At 41.4% G+C, this 22,240-nt stretch overlaps 1 protein-coding gene across 4 annotated transcripts in view; it reads left to right on the top strand.

Annotated features, from left to right (window-relative positions):
• The window catches only part of PPP2R2A (protein phosphatase 2 regulatory subunit Balpha), an 80,536-nt gene extending 60,146 nt beyond the window's left edge, over positions 1-20,390 (top strand). For all 4 annotated transcript variants that reach the window (XM_043536238.1, XM_037886165.2, XM_037886164.2 and 1 more), the window contains exons 4-10: positions 10,753-10,918; positions 11,125-11,237; positions 11,671-11,848; positions 13,123-13,287; positions 14,726-14,895; positions 15,466-15,557; positions 19,403-20,390. In XM_043536238.1, coding sequence (XP_043392173.1) covers positions 10,753-10,918; positions 11,125-11,237; positions 11,671-11,848; positions 13,123-13,287; positions 14,726-14,895; positions 15,466-15,557; positions 19,403-19,682 — 1,164 coding nt within the window. In that variant the 3' untranslated portion in view covers positions 19,683-20,390. The remainder of the gene's footprint in view (positions 1-10,752; positions 10,919-11,124; positions 11,238-11,670; positions 11,849-13,122; positions 13,288-14,725; positions 14,896-15,465; positions 15,558-19,402) is intronic.
• Positions 20,391-22,240: the final 1,850 nt, after the last annotated feature.

The following is a 22,240-nucleotide window of genomic DNA, read 5'->3' on the forward strand; positions in this document are numbered from 1 at the left end:
TCGGGGGGGAGTAAAGAAATCGATTTTAAGAGCCCTTTAAGTTGAAAAAAAGGGCTTCGTCGTGTGGACGGGTGCAGGGTTAAATCGATTTAATGCTGCTAAATTCGACCTCAACTCCTAGTGTACACCAGGGCTCGGACGTTCTTGTCAACTGCTGGAAATGGCCCACCTTGATTATCACTACAAAAGGTGTCTCTCTCTCTCTCTCTCCCCCCCACCCTCCTGCTCTCCTGCTGGTAATAGCTCACCTTATCTGATCACTCTCGTTACAGTGTGTATGCTAACACCCTGTTTCATGTTCTCTGTGTATATAAATCTCCCCACTGTATTTTCCACTGAATGCATCCGATGAGGTGAGCTGTAGCTCACGAAAGCTTATGCTCAAATAAATTTGAGTCTCTAAGGTTCCACAAGTCCTCCTTTCCTTATTTCAAAAATGAATGGGATTCATGCAAAGCTATATTTCTCTGAACATAGGAAGATGATCAAGGAAGTTCTAAGCTTGGTTTTGAGACACTTTTTGGTTTTGAGCAAGGCACTCAGCCTCAGTTTCCCACTTGTAAAATGGGAATATTGCCTTCAGGGGGAGTTTTGGAGAGTGAAGTGTTTTTGAGGATGGAACAGTATTATCACTAATACATTGTGTAATACATTGACTTCAGATGGAGAGGCGTAGAGGATGTTAATAAGATTTTTTTGTCCCTTGGTACTGTATCTAATTATCCTGTCCTTAAATGAATTCCCATGGCTTGTTGGCAGAACTTTGCGTGTCAGTGCCTTCTCTCATTATCCTAGAGTTGGCTGACAAAGCAATTTCTTGTTAATAGAGTTGCCCAACCCTCCAGGATTATCCTGAAGTCTCCAGGAATTAAACATGAATCTTTCATTCAAGACGATCTCATGTGATGACACCTCCAGGAATATGTCCAATCAAAATTGGCAACCCTACCTATTAACCAAATTTCCCTTTGATCAGACACTGCCCCAAAGTTAAATCTGCCACTGGCTCTTGACCCTTTTAGCATGGCTCACAGATTGACATGGACTTTTTGCTACTGAATGTAATGTAATCTCTCTGGCTTCTGATTTAACTCGAAGCTTAGTGATATTTAAATCTAGAACTATACATTGACTAAGGCTCACTGAAAATTACTGCATTCTGTGAATTCGAGTAACCACAATAAAACAACCATAGTGCATTGCAATGAACTTGACTGATTTGGCAATTTGTATTTTATTTTTAAGACTTCAACATGTACTGTAATATACCCTGTAAAAATAATGAAGTCATGCAGTGAAATTTCACTGCCTTGGAGGCTTTTAAATGTTTGCTGAGGAGTGAGGAGACACAGCCACTCTGCAAATTATAAAGTCTGCGGATGAGTGAGATCCTATTGTTGATGAATAATTGCAAGGGTTGAAGACAAGTTCATATACATCAAGTATTTATTCCAATCCTTTAACTCTATCCTTGTTCTGAATAATTTTCAAATGAGAGACCGTCATAATACTTAGCCCTTCTGTAGGGCCTTTCATCTGTGGCTCTCACAGTGTGTTACAAACACTAATAAATTGATTCTGGCATTACTTCTCTGGGGTATTTAAAACTAATAGCACCGGGGACTGGAGAACTTGGGTGGCAAGAATAGTATGCAATAGAAATTATACAAAGCACATAGGTGACTTTCACCCCCCTCTTGAAGCAATGTAAAGCAGTTGAAAAGCATGTGATTGTCAAAGAGTTTTCGACGGATATACTAATTGTCTGAATTAAAGACATAACTTTATATGCAGTATTGAACACATTGTGAATTAAACATCAGATGACTGCCCATATGTCGTTAAGGAGGGATAAAAATAAGAGCATGGGGGAAAATACCTTCAAATGATGCCGATATGGATCTGTCTTTCCTATTCTGGAAAAAATATATATGCGTGTGTAAGTCCGCTAGTAAGAAGGGATCAAGACTTACGAACAATGTGTACATTACTACCCTCCAAGTTATATTTTTCATGTATACTGTACTGTATTTAGTTGAGATCTGGGTCTGGGGGTGTGTGTGTGTGTGTGTGTATGGCTGTTGTCCCCCACAAAATCTATTTGCATCAGGTACAGAATGCTTTCCATCTCTTGCACCAGTGACTAATATTAGATAGTGGTGTCTTCTCTGTATTAAATTTAAAAAAAAAAAGAATCTTGCTGCCCTGATTTTCTTAGGTGGAAATTCTGACTTCATTTAAGCTCCGTGAATATGTCACAAGCTCTGAGCTGTGGAAATGACTATCCAATAGAATAGGCTTACTTCTATTCAACAAAATAGTGTAGAATCTCTTGGCTTAAGAGCCTTTTGTTAAATCTTTAAAGGGTAAAGCAGGTCATTGTCAGTGTTGGCCTCTTTGGAAGTGTCTGCTTATGAAAGTCATTGCATTCATATTAAAATAAGTAAACTTTGTTTTTGTGCGTGGATATAAGCAGTAGAGAGGCGTATTAATCTACTTGACAAGCAAATCACGGTCTGCTTTTTAGTTAATAGAAATTAATAAATATCTTAATAGTTGTATTATTATATTCAGGTGGGTAACAATTTGAGATGCAGATTTGAGGCTGTATTTTGAAATTCTTCCAGACCAGCTTCAAAGCTAGTGAGTAGCTTAGCTAATAGTCAAAACCAGAGGGAAGCTGCTCATCACTGATACCATTTAGAGACATTTTGTAGATAGACAAAGGATGTGCTTTTGGAAGGACTTTAAGATTTGATCCCTCTGCTCCCACAGCATGTTTGTTAACTTCTGCACCGATGTTTGGTTCAGAATGTCACAGCCTATTAAATTAGTGGCATTTTCAAAAGTGCCTGAGTGAATTGGGAGCATAAATCCAATTAAGTGAATGGGACTTGTACTCCTAAATCACTTCGGCACTTCTGAAAATCCCACCCCAGTTAAGATATGGAACTGATGGCATTCTTTTATCCATGTAATAATCAGTACTTGCATAGTGCTTTTGTCTTCATAGCACTCCACAAACAATCCTCCCAGTATGCTGGTGGGGTACATATTCCCATTTTAAAGGTAGGGGAGCTGAGGTAGGAAGTTTGATTTAGCAGAGGCTGCACAGAGTCGGCATTGGAATTAGACCACTTGGAGCTGGCATTAGAGTTAGGCAGTGCTTGAGGCCCTAATCTATACTTAGACCATGCCTCTTCAGAGAGGTATAACTAATTTACTTAATCTTGCCATAATTGTGACCACATCATGAGCCAAAACTACCTTACCTATAAGGTTTTTTTAAAAGCTGCTAAACATTAAAAATATTTGTAATGACCTGTATGATTGAGTTGTATAGTCCGCAGGAAATAGACAAATAGGTTTCAGACTGGCTTGAGTGTCAAAGAAGTAGGAGGAGGAGTAAGAGTCCCTTTTATCTCCCTGTCAATACGGGGTGGATTTCCGAGAGGACACTTCCTAGTGTTCATTCAGTCTAGTTGTAAAAGTCCTAAGCAATGAGAATTTTGCCATTCTCGAAGGAGGTGGTTCTTCCACTGCCTGCAACAACTTGTTTGCTTCCAGCCTGTGCAGAATTGAAACTTGTCTTAGGCAAATAAATCACCAGGGTCAGTTAGTGCCATCTAGTGGAGTTTACCTGACTTTGGTCAGGACAAGTAGCCTTATAGTAATTTTGTTTAGCTGGATTATGGTTGTAATGTAATGTAAAATGCAGGATGTCCTTAATATAATCTTCTGTTGGCTATACTGTAATGTGAAATTCACTGCAGATTTATGCTTTTATGAATATAGATATGCTAAATAAATAGCCTTTATACAGGCTAGTGTCCAAGAAACTTTAATTATTACCATCTAAAGGACTAAACAGCTAATCTTGACTTCCCTAGATAGGTTATCTTTATAGTTGACTCTTGTAGTTCTGTACCATAATCTATTAATGCAGAATAAATTGAATAACCCATGAATCCTAGATCTCTGACCCATTCAAATTTATTGATGTAGCACCTTAGCCTTAGACCATTGTGCATAATACCGTAAATATAAATATAAATGTAAACACAAACTTTACATCAACACAACTTAGTAAAACAAATACAAATATTAAAAACCCAGGATTAGCCCTGTCCTAAAATCAATTTTACCTTTTAAAATCACCACCCCTAAAAGAGTATACAACAATAGGATTAAACAATAATTAGAAGTACATTCTTTCATTGGGGTCAAAATAGCCTCTCTTTCACACGTTTAGTTCTTATTTTTGCAGCTGGCCTGGCAACAGCCTATACAACTGAAACATTTTCACTGCATAGCAAATATTCTGATTTCTTATCTGACGATTCCTGGGGCATCACAGAAAAGCTAGTCCTTTTAAGCAGTGTAAGGCTGTACAGTTCTAGGATTTTAAAGTTCTTCGTGGCTTTCCCAAAGAAGTTTCCTTCACCATTTATCCTCAGTGATTTGGTTCAGGAAGCTTCCTTCCTAAATCAGCTTTTCTTCACTGCCAGCACTGTCTGGATCCAGCTCATTTTTGTCCACTTGGAATCCCCAGGACCAACCCACTAGGGGTTTAACTGCTTTTGCAACTTTTTTGGCTATGAGTTGTCACCTTTGTGGTGGGACAAATTCTGTTGCACCCTTATGTGTTGCATCATTATGCTGCATCAGAAGAGAACATTGCCTCAGTTGTTTTATGGGCCACTGAAGTGGTGAAAATTCAGATGACTGAACTTGCAGGATATGGAATCTTGCCCTGTTTAAATATCAGAACGGTCTTGGAGAGGTGGGGATAAGCAGCAACTTGTTCGTAGTCTAGCAATTCTGGTTACAAGTTAGGATCTGTTTAAGGAAGTGGAAGTCACTGAATACTTGATTTTAATGCTCAGCTGCTCTGAAAAGCTCCCCTTAATTTCCGGTCACTGGCATGACTGAAGATCAGAGTCCAGTGTGACTGGCTAGGATATCCTCAGAGAGCTGTCAGAAAGGCAGGTGCTGCCGTTGGTCTTGTGTAGTTGAGTACCTTTCTGTGTGTTTATGCAGACTTCCTGTTTTCAATACAGAGTGTTATTTATTAACGGGTGTGTGTGTCTTAATCTGAACAGTTACTGGGTAAATATTTGCTTAAATTTAATGTGCATCAAGCCAGCATCTGCACCTTGGCTCCATGCCAGTTCCAGTTATCTTTGAATACAAGGAGTAAATGTTTTGTGGTGAAGAAACTGGATTCTGACTCAGGAGATCTAGGTTCTTCTTCAAGTTACAGTCCCTATGGGCATGTTCCACCTTTGGATGTGAGCGCACCTGTGCACTTTTGATCGGCGATTTTAGTTAGCAGTGTCAGTGCCTGTGCCCTATGCAACCTCAGGCTCCTGTGCAAGGATATACAGCCTCCAGTTCCTTCTCAGTTACCTTCAACTTGAGAGAGAGCCGTGTGGTGTCTGCTGTTAGCTTTTCAGATACCATGTTATTCTGTGGGTTTTTTAGCATTTTATTTTGTTTTGGTCTTTAGTTGTTTTCTTGTACGTTTTAAGCATAGATGTGTGTTTTTTGGAGCCCCCCCCCCCCCCCCCCCCCCCCCCAGCCCCCAATTTTCTTTTTGCGGCCAGGGCCGCCTTCACACTCAGCCTTTGTTTGTCTGCAGTCTCCCTGACAGCGGCGGATATGCCAAAGACACTGGGTTTCAAAGCCTGCCAGACCTGTCACAGTTCTTTCCCCCTCAGCAATGGGCATTCCAGTTGCCTCTGCTGCCTTGGAGAGTTTCACATCCCATCTGAGTGCAAGGCCTGCTCTGGATTTAAGGCATTGCAGAAGCTGAGGGAAGTTTGAAGCTTCTCTGGATGGAGTGTTCCTTGAGGCTGGTGGGGTCCAATTCTTTATTTCCTCATCCCAAGTGCATAGGCCTCTACCGCTCAGACTGCACTGGTGACTTCAGCCTTGGTATGCAGAGACTATGGGGCAGCTTAGGAAACAACACATCCCAAAATGAAGAAAACCCATTTCCCGGAGACAGACTCCAAAAGGAGAGGAAAGTCATCTCTGAGGCCAGGGAAGGAGATACCCGGTAAAAGTGCTGCTAAGATTCCTGCAGGCCTTGGTACCGAGATACTGGTACCCATCAAAAATACTTCAGGTACACCTCGCGTTGAGAAGTCTTCTAGCAAACTGCACCAAATGGCGCAGTCATTGGTACCGGCAGCGGAAGCCTGCAGACACAGCGACTCTTCTAAGGGGCCTTCAACACCTTCCCCTTTCTCCTGAGGCCACAGCCACGAGGAACTCATGGACCCTAATGAGGCACTATTTTCAGTAGCCTGCATGGCGGACACCCCCAGCTCCTTGGTTGTGGGCAGCCTCGACGAGAACAATCAACAAGCTTGCTTCAAATCGACTGTCTCGGACAAATGCACAAGCATGTTGACCTCTTAAGCCAAAAGAGCTATTCATCATCTGCTCTCTGGTTTAGGATCATGAACTATCAGTCCTTGATGGCAAAATATAATTTTCTATACTTTTAAACATTTTTTTTGATCCTTTGCCTTAAGCCCAAAGAGCAGTTTCAGTCCCTCGTTTCAGATGGCCAGATGACTCTGAAAAACACCATAGCAGACTCCATGAGCAGGCACTTTGACGAACACCACAAGTGATCTTCAGCAGTTTGGTTTTTTGGAGCATATGGCAGCTCTGGGGCCTCCTGGAGATAGATCTCTTTGTAATGCTGTCCAATGTGGTGCTCCATTGCTTGTACTTGAGGAGAGGTTATGGCCACAAATCTACTTGTTCCCAAATCTACTTTGCCCCTTTCTCTGTAGGTGCATCTTTGCTGTCCACTCACGGCGGCTCTCCTGACCCGGATATCAGGCACCATGACCCCCACCCCAACATCTCTTCACCGCACCTCAAGGTTTGGCTCCTCAGTAGTTCTCAGATGTAGAACTGAACTGTTTTCCTGAAGTTAAGACTATTCCTGAGCAGTAGAAAATCTGTCCTGAGGAAAACCTACCTGCAAAAGTGGAAGTGTTTCCAAACCTGGCTTGCCCATTGAGCCTTATCTCCTCAAAGACATAATCAACTGACTGATTAATTACAGAACTCCAAGGTTTGTTACTCAGTTCCATTAGGGTCCTCCTAGTTGCCATTAGAGACTTTCACTCACCTGATGAAGGTTTTTCTGTTTTTGCTCACTCTAGTGCAGCCTGAATTTTTAAATGTTTGTCTAACCTTTTCCTTCACGACAAGGCGCCAACTCCACCCTGGAACCTTATCCTAGTTCTGAACACCCTGAGTTAATCTCCATTTGAACCCATGGGCAGCTGTTCATTTCTTCATTTGTCTTTCAAAACTTCATAACCATAACTTCGGACAGGAGAGTAGGAGAGCAAGGGGCACTCCTGGCTGTGACCTACTCTTAGACAACTTTCTACCATGACAAAGTGACCTTACATCCGCATCCTCGCTGCCTATCTCAGTCATATCACAATTCCACATCAGTCAGGGCGTTCGACTCCCAGTATTTTACACCAAGCCTCATCCCAAGAGAAGAGGCTAGTCTTCATACTCTGGAAGTGTGAGAGGCTCCTGCCATCTTCCTTGATAGAATAAGTCCCTCCAGGGCCTCTCCCAGACTCTTTATCTCCTTTGCTGAAAGGGTGAAGGGGCAACCAATTTCTACTCAGACTGCCAAAGTGAGTTTCAAGGTGCATCTTACCTTATTATGACGAATCTGGAGTGCATCCCCCGCCTCGAGTGACTCCGCGTCGGTTAGGGCTCAGTCCATCTCAACAGTGTCCATACGTACAAACCATTTTGAAGAACTCCAGCTACTCTACAGGTAAGTAACCTCTCCTTCAGTTCCCAGTTCTGCCACAGACTTCATATGTGGCCTTGGGCAAGTCATTTAGCCTCCGTTTTTTCCCCCCATCTGTAGAAGGCAGATAATTCCTACTTCACATGAACATTCTGGAGATTAATTCATTTGTGTTCAGGAGTCACACTCTGGTGATGGGGACCACAGAAATACATCAGTGGCGAAGAGCAGAAAATCTACCTTTTAAAATAGAGCTTTGGGAGCATATATGTTGACTACTTTCCTGAGATTCCAGGGAATAAGTTCAGAAAAATGGATGCCTTAATAATACACCAGAATTTATTATTTTGTAACTACTCGTGTGTGACCTTGGCAGGAGTTGTTTCATAAATGCGGTTATTTACACAGCAGTATTTTGTAATATATCTTAGGTTCATATTGCACCTTGCATCAGACACAGAGCATTCCAGAGTTCTTTATAACATGTAGAGAGCGTCGCTGAAATGTGATTCCTCTGTATCGTTATACAAGCATGTGTAACTTCATCTACCACTGAAATGCTACCATCTCTTGAGTTGGGATGTGGCAACTGTTCAACAGTATAAAGCAAAAAATGTTACATAAGCTAGGACAGGAAATGAATGTTGTATCCAATTGAAACTTCACGAGGAACTCATGGAGGAGGACTGCAATTATCCTAGTTGGAATTCGTCCCTAGTTAGAGGGACGGGTTTGCTTATACCTCTTGCTTTTTTATGTTTAGTTCTATGATATCCAAAATGACTCCAAAGACCTTTTGCTTTTCATGCTAAAGATGGTGTCTCTTACATTATAGTACCCTCTAGTCCTGTGTATTTTTTTATTAATCCACAAACAAGTTTTTGTCAGTATGAATCATTGAGTTTAGTATTGACTCGAAGTAGAGAACGCGACTGAATCATGACCAGCACATCCTACAGCACCATAGCTTTGCCTTGGAAATCTCCCATTCAGTGTACTGACTGCTTGACCCTGCTTAACTTGTTAGGCATGACTGAAGCACAGCAGCAAGTTCCTTCCTCTTTCTAGGATGGGAAGGCCAAAATAATTGGTGGGCGTGGTTCAGTATTCTGGTGCTAAATAGCGTGACTTCTAAGGCAGCTTTCTTCTCCTTGCTCCTGGCTTACTCTACAACATGATAAATTCTAATAACTCCTCGCCTGCATTAAAATGTAAGGATGTGGTATAAGAGAGAGGGATTTGGAAAATATAATGTGTTTGGGGCCAGTAATGATCATACCAGGAGATAATTTAGGGGCACAATTTGTGGATGAAAGGACCTGAGTCATATATAAAGGGAGGAACAAATTTCACAACCCAGAGCTCATCACAGCAAAGGCATGATTCACCTGTCAACCTAAGATGGTGATGGTGGGATTGCTAGAACCTAGTGGGATATGAAACCACACAAGTTTTGAAGCTAGCGGTGTGCTCAGCTGTGAACTGTTTCTTCCTGGTCACTTTTCGCATAAGAGGAGGTCAAATTTCTCCAGTGTGAGAGTGCCTTTAAGAAATCATTACATTAAAAAAAAGCTTTTTAGCCGGGGGAGCAGCAGCCTGTGTAAGATTTGAGGCTTCCCATCATTCCAGGCAGCTCTTCCATCCATCCAGGGTGCCCTCATAGCATAGGCTGTCAATCACAGGTGTGGTTTTAATATTAAAGCTATGCTGGCTAAAGGTGGTACAGTGGAACCTCAGAGTTAGGAACACTTCAGGAATGGAGGTGGCTTGTAACTCCAAACAAAACCTAATGGTTGTTCTTTCCAGAGTTTACAATTGAACATTGACTTAATACAGCTTTGAAACTTTACTATGCAGAAGAAAAGTGCTGTTTCCCCTTTTTTTTAAGTAGTTTATGCTTAACACAGTACTGGACTGTATTTGCATATTTTTGTTGTTGTTTTGTCACTTGTGCTGCCTGATGGCATACTTTTGGTTCCAAATGAGGTGTGTGGTTGACTGGTCAGTTCGTAACTCTTTTGTTTGTAACTTTGAGATTTCACTGTAGAAGCTTTGACTTCTTCTCTTTTTTTCCAGCGTAGCTTCCCAAAAGGAAGGAAAAGGGGTTTCTAAGAAAACAGGAACTAAGACTGTTCAGGGGTGGAAGAGCTGATTTATATATATTTATATCTGGCTTGCACTGTGGTTGCGTTTGGGATTCTCACAACTTGAGTAGCAGGTCAGTCTTCCTCAGAGTAGATTAACCCGATGTGCAGCAGAGAGTGTCTTCTGGAGACTTTGGGGACTATACTCCCTAGGAAACTACATATTCTGTGGGCTGGATGAGACGCTAACATAATTTTAAAAAACTTACTGACAGTTTCTTAGCTCTGAGGGCTGCTTATTTGCAAAGTTAGAAGATTCAAAGTTCAGCTTTTTTGAGTTATTTACAGGGGGCAAGTAACTATGTTGTAAATTGTGCACGAGTAGATTAAATGACTGAAGGATTTTTTTTCTGAAACTTTAAACATTGATCACATTGAAACAAAGCATAGAAAATGACAGCCCAAAAAGAAAACTGAGAAAGCTGAGTGAGTGCAAAGGGGGGATTGGTTAAAATCAAGTGTCTGCACAACTATACCGTCTTTGTGCCATATCAAAAGTAACAGTATGTACTCGGCACTTCTGTGGTGCTGAAACTTTACCCAGACCCTTGTGAAATGGATGAGGCTTGTTGCATCCATTTTGTAGAATTGGAAAAACGAGACACAGAGAAGTTGCAGCTTGTCAGAGGATATACAACAAGACTGGCCGAGGCAGGCATAGTCCTGGCTACCAGTCTCCTGTTCGAACCATTAGTCTACGTATGCACTCTGTGTAAACATCCCCCCTACAAGCTTGGTACACGTGCACTGCATATAAGCCTTAATCATATAATTCTCAGAAACAAATCTTTTCTCTCTCTTTAGAACAAAATCCAGAGCCTCAGCAGAGGGGAATACAATGTTTACAGTACTTTTCAAAGCCATGAACCAGAATTTGACTACTTGAAAAGTTTAGAAATTGAAGAAAAGATCAACAAAATTCGGTGGTTACCCCAGAAAAATGCTGCTCAGTTTTTATTGTCTACAAATGGTAAGTTTGTTTGTTTGTTTTATTGTACACAGTAAGCTTGAAAGCAGAATAAAGCTGTGTAGAATGAATCTCAAATTTTCTGCTCCTCTTTCTGTCCTTACTTACAGCATACTCAGCTTTGACTAGCATCAAAGTTTGTTTATGCTTTTTTAAACTGAGAATTTAATATATTTTAATATATATCTATTTTAATATATTTATTTCAGATAAAACAATAAAGTTATGGAAAATTAGTGAAAGGGACAAAAGACCGGAGGGCTATAACTTGAAGGAAGAAGATGGGCGGTATAGGGACCCTTCTACAGTTACAACACTACGGGTGAGTAGCTCCTCTGTCTAGTGTGATAGTTCTCAGAGTCACCGTCTGAGGGTAGGTAAGTATTTAGCCTCATTTAATAGATCGGGATCTAAGGCAGAGGCAGTTGAGTGACTTTCTCAAGGTCCCATATAGATAGGTCTGTGGCTCAGCTGGCAATAGAAGTCAGAACTCCTGACTCCATGTGCCAGTCTTTCGCTACAAGACCATCCTTTGTACAGTGCTATTAACCGTGAGTTTTCTATGGTGTCCCACATACTGTACTCCAGCAGTTCCTTGCCTACTATGCATAGGACATCGATTTTTGAAATGACTTCAGGGTTCTTGTTTGTCAGGCTGGTGGAGGTGCATGGGTGCATTGGATGGGTGGCTGGCAGTACACATTTATCTGTATTACATGCACAGCTTATGTTTTGTGTTTTCTTGTATTTTGCAGGTGCCAGTATTCAGACCCATGGATCTTATGGTTGAAGCCAGTCCGCGAAGAATATTTGCAAATGCTCACACGTATCACATCAACTCTATCTCCATCAATAGTGATTATGAAACATACCTATCTGCAGATGACTTGCGGATTAATCTGTGGCACCTAGAAATTACAGACCGAAGTTTTAGTATCTTTTTCTGTTTTGTCTTTTTGTCGGAGAAGGACTTTTTGCCATAACTAAAGTTGTTAGATTTCTCTTTTCCCTTGAAGTGTATGCTTAAGACACCTTCCATTGCTTAAAAAAAAGAGGAGTCCTCGTGGCACCTTAGAGAGTAACAAATTTATTTGGGCATGCTCGGGGGTTTTGCTGATACAGATTAACACAGCTACCACTGGGAAACCTGCTTCCGTTTCTTAGTTATTTTGCAGTTGCAGAGAATATTGCTTCTGGCATGCCAATACCGTAGGATCCTTTTTAGGCAACATAAGGCAAAGCAGAGTTATGATTAATATTGGTTGTTTTCCTGGCAAAAAAATTTATGGGAAAGTCATGGCATTTGTTGTTAGAAAGGAGGAAAAGGTAGCGCTCCCGGAACAGAAGAGGAGCAGGGCTGGAAAGAGAACAATTTGAAAGTATTTGTCTTTTGAACCAGATCTTGAGCTACGTTAAGAGCCAGGTCTGCGGGAGAGGTACCATCCTCAGTTCCTCAAGTTATTGGTCTGCTGCAGAACTTCCCAGCCCCCTTCTCTCTCTCTTTTTGCTCCCCTGCCGCCCCACCACTCCACTCCTGCACACATGCGCAAAGGTTCTAGGTCTCTAGAACCACAGGAGCATATTCAGCCACTGCTGTGTGGGGAGCAGGAGCTGGAGCAGTGGGAAAATAAGGAGTCTCAGAGTTCCTGGGGGGGAAAAAAAAACAGGAAATCACAAAATCCATGACTCCTGTGACAATCAGCCTTGGTTATGTTGCGGCATTTGGTAAAATTAGACACAGGCCAGCTGACGTTCTACAGATCAAAACCGAACAACTGATGTGGTGCAAAATCATTTATTTAGAAGGTTGGATTTTAATTATTTTAAGCTTATAAAATATATTGGTGGCTGTCGCTTACTAGATGATAGAAGAATTTTTAAATGACGGCGTGTTTATATTTCAGGGTATGTTGACTGGTTTTATAGACAATTAAAAGAAGACTACATTTCCATTTTTTCAAGTGGATAAACAAAGGCACAGAAAAATGGTGATTTACCCCGGGTCACAGAGGGAGCCTGTGGCAGAGTCCTGTCTCCCAGTTCCCTACTGCCATACTGCTGCCTTCTTCTTTGGATTGTTTTATGTTTGTCTGTTTTAGATACCCATTTATTGGTAATTGGAGAGGCATTGTGGAATAAATGTATAGAGCTGTATAAATGTGTTCTGAACATTTGAAGAGAGAATTCCTTAATAAAACGCACTCTAGATATTGTAGATATTAAGCCTGCCAACATGGAAGAGCTGACAGAGGTGATAACAGCTGCAGAGTTCCATCCTAACAGCTGTAACACATTTGTGTACAGCAGTAGTAAAGGAACAATTCGTCTGTGTGACATGAGAGCATCGGCACTCTGTGACAGACATTCGAAATGTGAGTTCTACTTTTAATTGATTCCCCTCCCCCCACATTTTTTTAAAGCGTTCCGCATTTCCCTACTAGATGAAGCTGTGGGCTTATCTGCCCTTGAAATGCTACAGCTGAGCCAGCTAGACACTACCTATGCTGAGGGGAGGGGTTCTCTCATCAGCAGAGGTAATCCAACTCCCTGAAAGGCAATAGCTAGGTGGACAGAATTCTTCTTCTTTCTGCCTAGCACTGTCTACACTGGGGGGTTAGGTTGGCTTAACTACGCTGGTTTGCGGTGTGGATTTTTCAGACCCATGAGTGAAGTAGTTACGCCAACTTAATTTTTTAGTGTAGACAGTGCTGTGTGTAGTGCCAAAGCATCAAGTACTGTAAACTGGGGCTTTTGTCAATAAATTTCTAACACTCCTCACTGTGAGTGTATAGTGAATTTCCTTCGTATGGGGGGAAAAGGAAAAAAACCCAATGTCCCGTGAAGGTTTTTTTTTATCTCCTTGCTTGAGTGAAAACAGTAACTTAATGTTACTGCAACTTAAAAAAATTAATGCCAGAGGACTGGCCAATTGAGAGGATTGGGAACAGCTTAATGCAGCCTTTAACTTTTAAATTACCGGTTCAGTTCCAACTCGGATCCGTCGCTAATGCTCAAGACTTGCAAATGAGTACACCCGCCAAAAGTTAGATTCTTCACTCTCTTGGATTTTTTTTATTGTGATCGAACTATAGGAAGCAATATGTACAGTGACTTGCCTTTTACTTCTTCAGTCTTACATACACTCGATGCGCTATCTCTTTAGAGGCTCACTTCAGGAAAACGTTTGAATAAATCCATCATTTACTTCACCGCATGTAGGTCACATTACAAGGCTTTATTTTTCTGAAATACTGCATATAAGGGCAGCAAGGCTATTTATTCTAGCACAGCTAATATGCTGTAAATGTGTAATAAGCTTATTTGGGTATATCCCTGTTTTAGCAGGGACTTGTATCCTGGACTTCTGAGGAGATGCGCTCCGTGGTCCAAAGGTCTTATATCTGATTGGTTTTAATTCTTCCAGTATTTTGGATGTTACAGCCTTAGGCCATGAACATAAGTGGCATTTGCCGTATACATCAGTATGCAACTTTTAATGTCCTTGTGCCAATATTTCTTAGGGCGATAAGTTTTCTTCTTCATGTGGGCATCAAACACCAGATAACTAACAGCATCTGCAGTGTTCCTAATTGGTCTGTGTCATGTGATGTCTGTCTCGTGAAATGATGAGTATGCTGTATTGGGGTATGGGAGACACTCATCAGTCGGTGCATGTATAAAATGCTGTCCCAGAACCATTTGAGATTTTTTTCCCAAGGTTCATATTGAAATTATTGTTTTGAAGCGTGTGAGTTTGTATGGAATTGACTTAGAGTACTTTGCTGATCGGCATGCCTGTCTTTTACTTAGTGTTTGAAGAACCAGAAGACCCCAGCAACAGATCGTTTTTCTCTGAAATCATCTCTTCCATATCCGACGTAAAATTCAGCCATAGTGGTCGATATATGATGACTAGAGATTATCTGTCGGTGAAGATCTGGGATTTAAATATGGAAAACAGACCTGTGGAAACATACCAGGTATCTAGTGAAATGTCATACACTGGTATTATAAACCTTGGAAGTATGTCATGTACTGAGCATGGCCTTGATCCCTTATTTGGATCTGTGTATACAGACCCCTGTTCCTATTCAGAGCTTCAGCAAAGTCAGTGGGGCACAAAGACATTTGGGGGTCTGCTCTTTGTGGTCTGATTGTAGGATTAAGATCTACATTTGAACATGTATGACATGCTTTTTCTCATGGGGTGGGAATCGTGAAGGGCACAATAGTGTGACTTGCATTCTGGGCCACGAGTTAGCGTAGTGATGGTGTTTTGCAGCATCTGAGAGGAGACCAGGGTTCACACCTTTCTGCCTGGGCAACAGGAGGCAGTGTTGTGCAGGACACTTGCTCAGTTTAGGGACAGTCCAGTGCCAGAGGGCCAATTGTGACGCTTCCTGTCAACTTATAGGGTGGACTGAAAGTATCCGAAGGGGGTCCTGTTCAGTTTTCCTCAAGAATCGGGTTGGTCTCCATGTAGTTTGCTTGGACGCTTTCACAGACAAATCATGCTTTTTCAAATATTAAAGAAACTTTTTTTCTCCTAGGTACATGAATACCTCCGAAGTAAACTTTGTTCTCTGTATGAGAATGATTGCATTTTTGACAAATTTGAGTGCTGTTGGAATGGATCAGACAGGCAAGTCTAATAGTTTTTCTTCACATATTTAAGCCTGAGTTTTGAGAAAGGGAAGCAGCACTATGGGTTCCTTCTGACGTGAGAAATTGAAAATGTAGCCTCAAATGTATGAATCCTTTTCTTCTTGGGTTTGGTTGTTTTTTTTACAGTGTTATGAGCTAATGTAATGTGTATTAGCCCTTACTGTGGGAGTCTTGCAATTTGATGTGCAGGGAGTGAGAATCCGCTTAGGGAGATTTTATGGCTGGATTGAGGCCTTCAGTACTCTTCACACTGGAGAGTATATATTTCTTATGACTGTAAGATTCCTAGTATGCTTTGGGAGCTGTGTTGTTCTCCTTAATAATCCTGTCTTGCCAAAACATGAAAATACATAGACAACCCTCTAAGAATTTCATTATTTTTTTTAAATGACTTTTCAAGCTTGCCTTGCATGGCTGTCTCCCCAGTAATATTTCTGTTAACCTAAGTTGAATGATGATTTTAAAAGAAAAATGCATTGAGCCACTCATTTGCCAAATCTGAAGCAGCTCATTGAGTCCTCATCTGTTTCATCATGAGGGGATCATTCTCTTTAAACGAAACAGCCGTTTATCTAAATATTTGGATAATCTCTAAGCATACTTGCCTAACTGAAAATCTGATATATTTCCATTAGATGGTCTAAAACTAGCCAACTCTAAGGTGTATAAAAAGTTGGGTATATTTTGGTCCTGATGCTCATGCAATTGTAGCCATGTACTTTGAGCCAAATTCAAAATGCTACTCCTTCTGGCTATCAGGCATTTCTTTCCAGGGGACGCTCTGTTGCTAGCCATAAGGGCAATACTGACTGCTTACGTGCAGAAATTCAAATGCTTGTCTTAATCAGAGAACCTTGTAACAGGTTGTGACATTTCCCAGGGTTGTGAGGCACCTGCCCTTAGTGTGAGGATGTTGTCGGTGCCCGCTGCGGTTGAGCTCCCTGAATCCACTAGCCTCTGGCAACACAATTCTCCACAGGCCTCGCTCTTTCTGAACAGGTTAGCAGTAGGCACACACCAGCCCCTGACTCTTCTGAGCATCCCTCTGGAGTGTTCAGACTCAACACTGAACGCTCACAGAACTCTGCTTCGCTACTCCCAAAGGAATAGCACACCCCAGCTTGCAAGGAGTCAACTCGGAATCCCCACTCATCTGAACATACAGCACTTCGGTATATTTATAGTGAAAACAAGAATAAGTTTGGTATCAAAGAACAGAGAGTCAAGTAATAGAAAGGAAGAATATTGGAAACGAGTAGTTGTATACAAAACAAAATCATAACATGCTTTCTAGAACCTAAACTTAACTCAAAAGACATTCTCTTGTCTCCAACAAGAGACAGTCATTGGTGAATGGACAGGTTAAGGACTCTTTAGAAAAGCTGGACAAACACAAGTCCCTGGGGCCGGATGCAGTGCATCCGAGGGTGCTGAGGGAGTTGGCCGATGTGATTGCAGAGCCATTGAAAACTCATGGTGATCTGGAGAATTCCTGGATAATCGGAAAAAGGCAAATATATAGGGCCCATCTTTAAAAATGGGAAGAAGGAGAATCTGGGGAACTACAGACCAGTCAGCCTCTTTTTACAGTCCCTGGAAAAATAATGGAGCAGGTCGTCAAGGAATCCATTTTGAAGCACTTGGAGGAGAGGAAGGTCATCAGGAACAGTCAACATGGATTCACCAAGGGCAGGTCATGCCTGACCAGCCTGTATTAGTAGGAGCGTTGCTAGCAGATTGAGGGAAGTGATTATTCCCCTCTATTTGGCACTGGTGAGGCCACATATGAAGTATTGCATCCAGTTTTGGGGCCCCCGCTACAGAAAGGATGTGGACCAATTGGAGAGAGTCCAGCAAAGGGCAATGAAACTGAAATTAGGGGGCTTGGGCACATGACTTAGGAGCAGAGGCTGAGGGAACTGGGCTTATTTAGTCTGCAGAAGAGAAGAGCGAGGGGGGCTTTGATAGCAGCCTTCAGTTACCTGAAGGGGGGTTCCAAAGAGGATGGATCTCAGCTGTTCTCAGTGGTGGCAGACAACAGAAAGAGGAGCAATGGTCTGAAGTTGCAGTGGGGGAGGTCTAAGTTGGATATTAGGAAAAACTATTTCACTAGGAGGTTGGTGTTGCACTGGAATGGGTTACCTGGGGAGGTGGTGGAATCTCCATCCTTAGAGGTTTTTAAGGCCCAGCTTGGCAAAGCCCAAGCTGGGATGATTTAGTTGGGGTTGGCCCTGCTTTGAGCAGGGGATTGGACTAGATGACCTCCTGAGGTCTCCTGCAGCCCTAATCTTCTACAAAGATAGCTTCCCCAAGTCCTCTCCCCAGGGTTCTCGACTAGAGGCTCCCTTTCACAAAATTAAGCCCACTAGCAAATTTTCTTCACAGATGGATGGATGCCAGGGTGTGTGTCTGCACTCCCAGATATACCAAGAGAGACTTTTAATGTTTACCTGAGTGCCTTCCTCCCGCCACCCACTGTTGACCTCTTCCTGTTAATTTCCTTCTGAAGTCCTCTTCAGCTCTTTACTAGCATTTGACTTAGTATGCTAATAGACTCCTATTGTATGTCACCCAGGGAGATAAGTGTCTGGATAAGTGTTGTCTCAAGACACGCTGCCTTGGAGTGACCTGCTTTCAACCGCAGACCTAGAGAACATAAACATACATACACTTAACTCCTCACATATTATCTGTACGTACATCTCACAGTGACAGGGATGACCTTTGTGACACAGGCTTTCAGTGGAAATCTGACGTGTTCACCAGAAGCGGTCATGTGATCCCTATAGTCCTGTGTACCCCTGTTGGCATCAGAAGGTCCTTGGGTCACAGAGGTATGATCTATAGGGCCTAATCCTGTGAAATATTGAGCATCTACTGAAGCATGTTGAGTAAACTAGCTGCCAACGTCAGTTGGAGTTGAGGATGCTCAACACCTTGTAGAATGGGGCCCATAATCACTTTAAAACAGTGTTTAACTCCCAAAGAATCAAAATTGGTCCTCTGTGATTCAAAGAATACTGCTGTTTTGAGTTGGGGTATGACCGTATTGGTTACTTCTTGAAGTTAATAATATAGATGTTGTTCTGAAGTATTGCTTTCCATGGGGACTGTTGGTTGGGGTTAATTTTGGCACGACGTGAGTTCATACGACAAAGAATGTACAGAGCGAGAGCTCCCTGTCACAAGGTCTTGGCAAAGGTAGTTGATGATTGAGTGAGGTTCCGGATAAAAATCTGAGTTGTACCTCTAGTGGCTTTTAAAATAGCTGTTTGAGGTGAAAAAATTCTATTGGCCGCTACGGGCCCTAGTTCTGTAAGGTTCCACGTGCCCTCCTCTCCCGTTGACTTCAAGAGTGGAGGGCACACAGCATCTGACTGCAGCGGTCCCAAAATAGGTGACGTTGTTCCCCACCACTGTGCAACTGAAAGGTATTTTCTGAAGAGGTGAAAGGGAATGGAAAGGCAGGGTTTCTGGGCTCTTCTAGAGTGGAAGCGTATCCTGTGGTCAAGACATTGGACTGGGAGTTGGGTGATGAGTGGGTTCACATGGGACCTTGGGTTAATCACTTAATCCCCCTGTGTGCCTCAGCTCCCTATCTGTAAAATGTGAACACGTACTTTATTTTCACTCGCCTTTGTCTTCTCTGTTTGAAGCGTAAGCTCTTTGGGCCGGGGACTCTTTTTATTTATATGTACAGCGTCTAGCACTGTGGAGCTCTGTTCTCAGTTGAGGCCTCCAGGCTCTACCGTAATACAAATAACTCCTTCCTTTTTTAAAATGTGGCATTCTTGGATTAATCTTCAGCTTTCTTATTTCCAGTGTTGTCATGACGGGATCTTACAACAATTTCTTCAGAATGTTTGACAGAAACACAAAGCGAGACATCACCTTGGAAGCATCACGGGAAAATAATAAACCCCGCACCGTTTTGAAGCCCCGCAAAGTCTGTGCAAGTGGAAAGCGAAAGAAGGATGAAATTAGTGTTGACAGCCTAGACTTCAACAAGAAGATACTACATACAGCCTGGCATCCCAAGGAAAATATCATTGCTGTAGCTACTACAAACAACTTGTATATATTTCAAGACAAAGTGAATTAGGGTTGGCATTCCTAACAGAAGAATCCACTTCCTGCATAGTTGAGATAGTTGAATCTAGCATTTGTACCTGTAAATGAAAGAGAATAAAAGAGAGAGGTCCATTGTGGCACCCCTTTCCAGTGTTTAAAAATGTGCCATATGACACACTTTTTTTAGCTACATGGAGAAAGCTCTGATGATTCATCACAGTGGTGTTCTCCATGTTTGCTAGCCATTTAGGTGAGGGTAGGGCACTTTTTAATTTAATGACTACTTGCACCATCTTGCCTAATGGACTAGATTGGACTGTATCAACATTGGTTTACTCCACTTTTTATGCCTTCCATTGTGATGACGTCAAACACAGGGAAAGCCTTCAGTCATGCTATGGGATTTAATTGTGTAACCTCATTACTGTATCATTTGTGGCCCTTTTTTATTAAATGCAGCTCATTCTTGCTGTGGCTTGTAGCATTCCTCCTCCTGGACTCCCCCTTCCCTCCCCTTCATCCCCTCCACCCCTCCCTGGTGGTGGTGTATAGAAAAAAATGAAATAAAGCACATGAAATGGGTCAGTTTGGGGTCAGTGGTAAAGGAAGGGGTCTATGTTGCGAACAATGTTTTAATAAGCAGTTGACTGTAATCACTCCTTGCCATGTTTGGCACCAAAAAAGAGAAAATAAGGAAGAAAAAAAAAACTACTGAATAAAAGTGACAAAGAATGAAGAATCTGGGTTTTTTTTTCTTTTTTTAATCTACCTCTTTATACAAATATTCTGTGTTTTACCTTAGATGCATGAAAATAAAGTGATGTTTTTTTGTAATGATTTTAACCAGTATTCATTATAATTATTTTTCAGCGGGCAGGGGGAGAGGGAGGGTTTTTGCAACTGTCTGGCTGTCATTCATGTATGAAAAAGATCATTCTAACTCTGGTATTTATTGACCATTTCCATTTCAAAAACCTTGAAATGCTACCAGACTTTGCCATAGTCTTGAACAGTAATTGACCTGTTCCATCTCCTTAAAGCCCCTTTATCTGTTAATTAAACTATCCCTTATGTCTCAGTGTCTGAATTTGTATAATTCAAATCCGTTTATTGGGGACTAACTTTTTAATATGTTTAATCTCATCCTAATTTTATGTAATACCTTGTTTAGAATACAAAGCCAGTGTTTTTTTAATTGTTAAAATTCTTGTTTAACAGTATGATGTAGTGGAAAACTAATATCAAGTAATTATAGATGAGAATTTACACTGCATTCTGAGTACATATATATTTTCTGTATTTTATTGCTATCAGTGTCTGAATGAAAATGTAGAATACCATATGAGTGCTGCTTCTTTCTTCTGGCTTTTCAAAGCAATTAAAGATCAACTTTAAAAGGTGCAATGATCAGAAAATGCTTGAAGTACAGAAACTGCATGAAATAAATATTAATAGTTGTCTGTAACTTGATTTAAACTCTCTTTAAGCAAATAAGGCTTATCCAAAGATGAAGAATTGGATACTAACGTTTTAAAAAGCTTGTGGGTTTTTATCTCCAATATGTTTTTGCTAATTGTGCTCTTCTGGTGCACTAGAAGGTCTAATAAGTTGTACTTACCATTCAACAAACAGTCAATGGCGTTTTAGTCCATAGTAAAGCCTACCTTTGATTGGGAGGAACTATACTTCTAAATCAACTACGTTTACATTATTTTTGTGGTTTAGTTGCAAGTAAAATTTCTATAATGCTTCAGTAACCCAATCGACTTAAACATTGTTTCTGCTGTAAAATGTTGGCAGGATTGCACATAGTTAGCAAGATCACTGATGCAACACTACGCCTTGGTTTCATTGGAACTTGTGTAGTGTTTTGAAAATGTTAAACGCTCTAAATACTCATTACGTTTCGCTTTGCGTGGATACAATATATAACTCTTTTGTAACATTGATACCTGACCTGTGAGCCTTTTGTGAGGAATTTTGTGAGAGTATGAGCAATACCTTTTATTCATTTTCATTTGTTGGCCTTACCAAAATGTAACGCTCCTGGGGATCGTAACTGATGGGCAAGTCAAATATTAGGCCGCAATCTCACGTACTATTGTGCACTAGCTTAATTTTGCTCAAATTATTAGTCTCCTTGAAGTATTTGGAACTGCGTATGTGAGTAAAGTTAATTGCATACACACGTGTTCCCAGGATCAAGGCTGAGGTTTGTTCATTACCCTGGCCATGGGAGTGGGTCGGCAATTAGATTTTGTGTGCGCCAGGGCCGATAAAGCAAAGATGGTGGTATATCTAATCACATCTGTTGTTTTGGGGCAATCCAAGTGTTCTGTAGGGGGTTGTGGCATTTGTAAGGAGTGCTGTTTTACTCGCATGTTTAACTTGTGTGTGTGTGTGTATTCTGGATTTCGTATTGAATAGTTGAACACTTCGCTTATCAAAGACACAAAATGGAATCTGCGATGGAACAAAGATGCAGACCGTGAACAGGTAGATTTCACAAACAGCCTGAAGCACAACTTGCTAGCACTACTGAATTAAAGTAAAACTGCCTTTGGGACCTCTGTTGTGCTTGTCAGGAAT

The sequence above is a fragment of the Chelonia mydas genome, chromosome 26 (assembly GCF_015237465.2).
Source record: "Chelonia mydas isolate rCheMyd1 chromosome 26, rCheMyd1.pri.v2, whole genome shotgun sequence".
Lineage (NCBI taxonomy): Eukaryota > Metazoa > Chordata > Testudines > Cheloniidae > Chelonia > Chelonia mydas.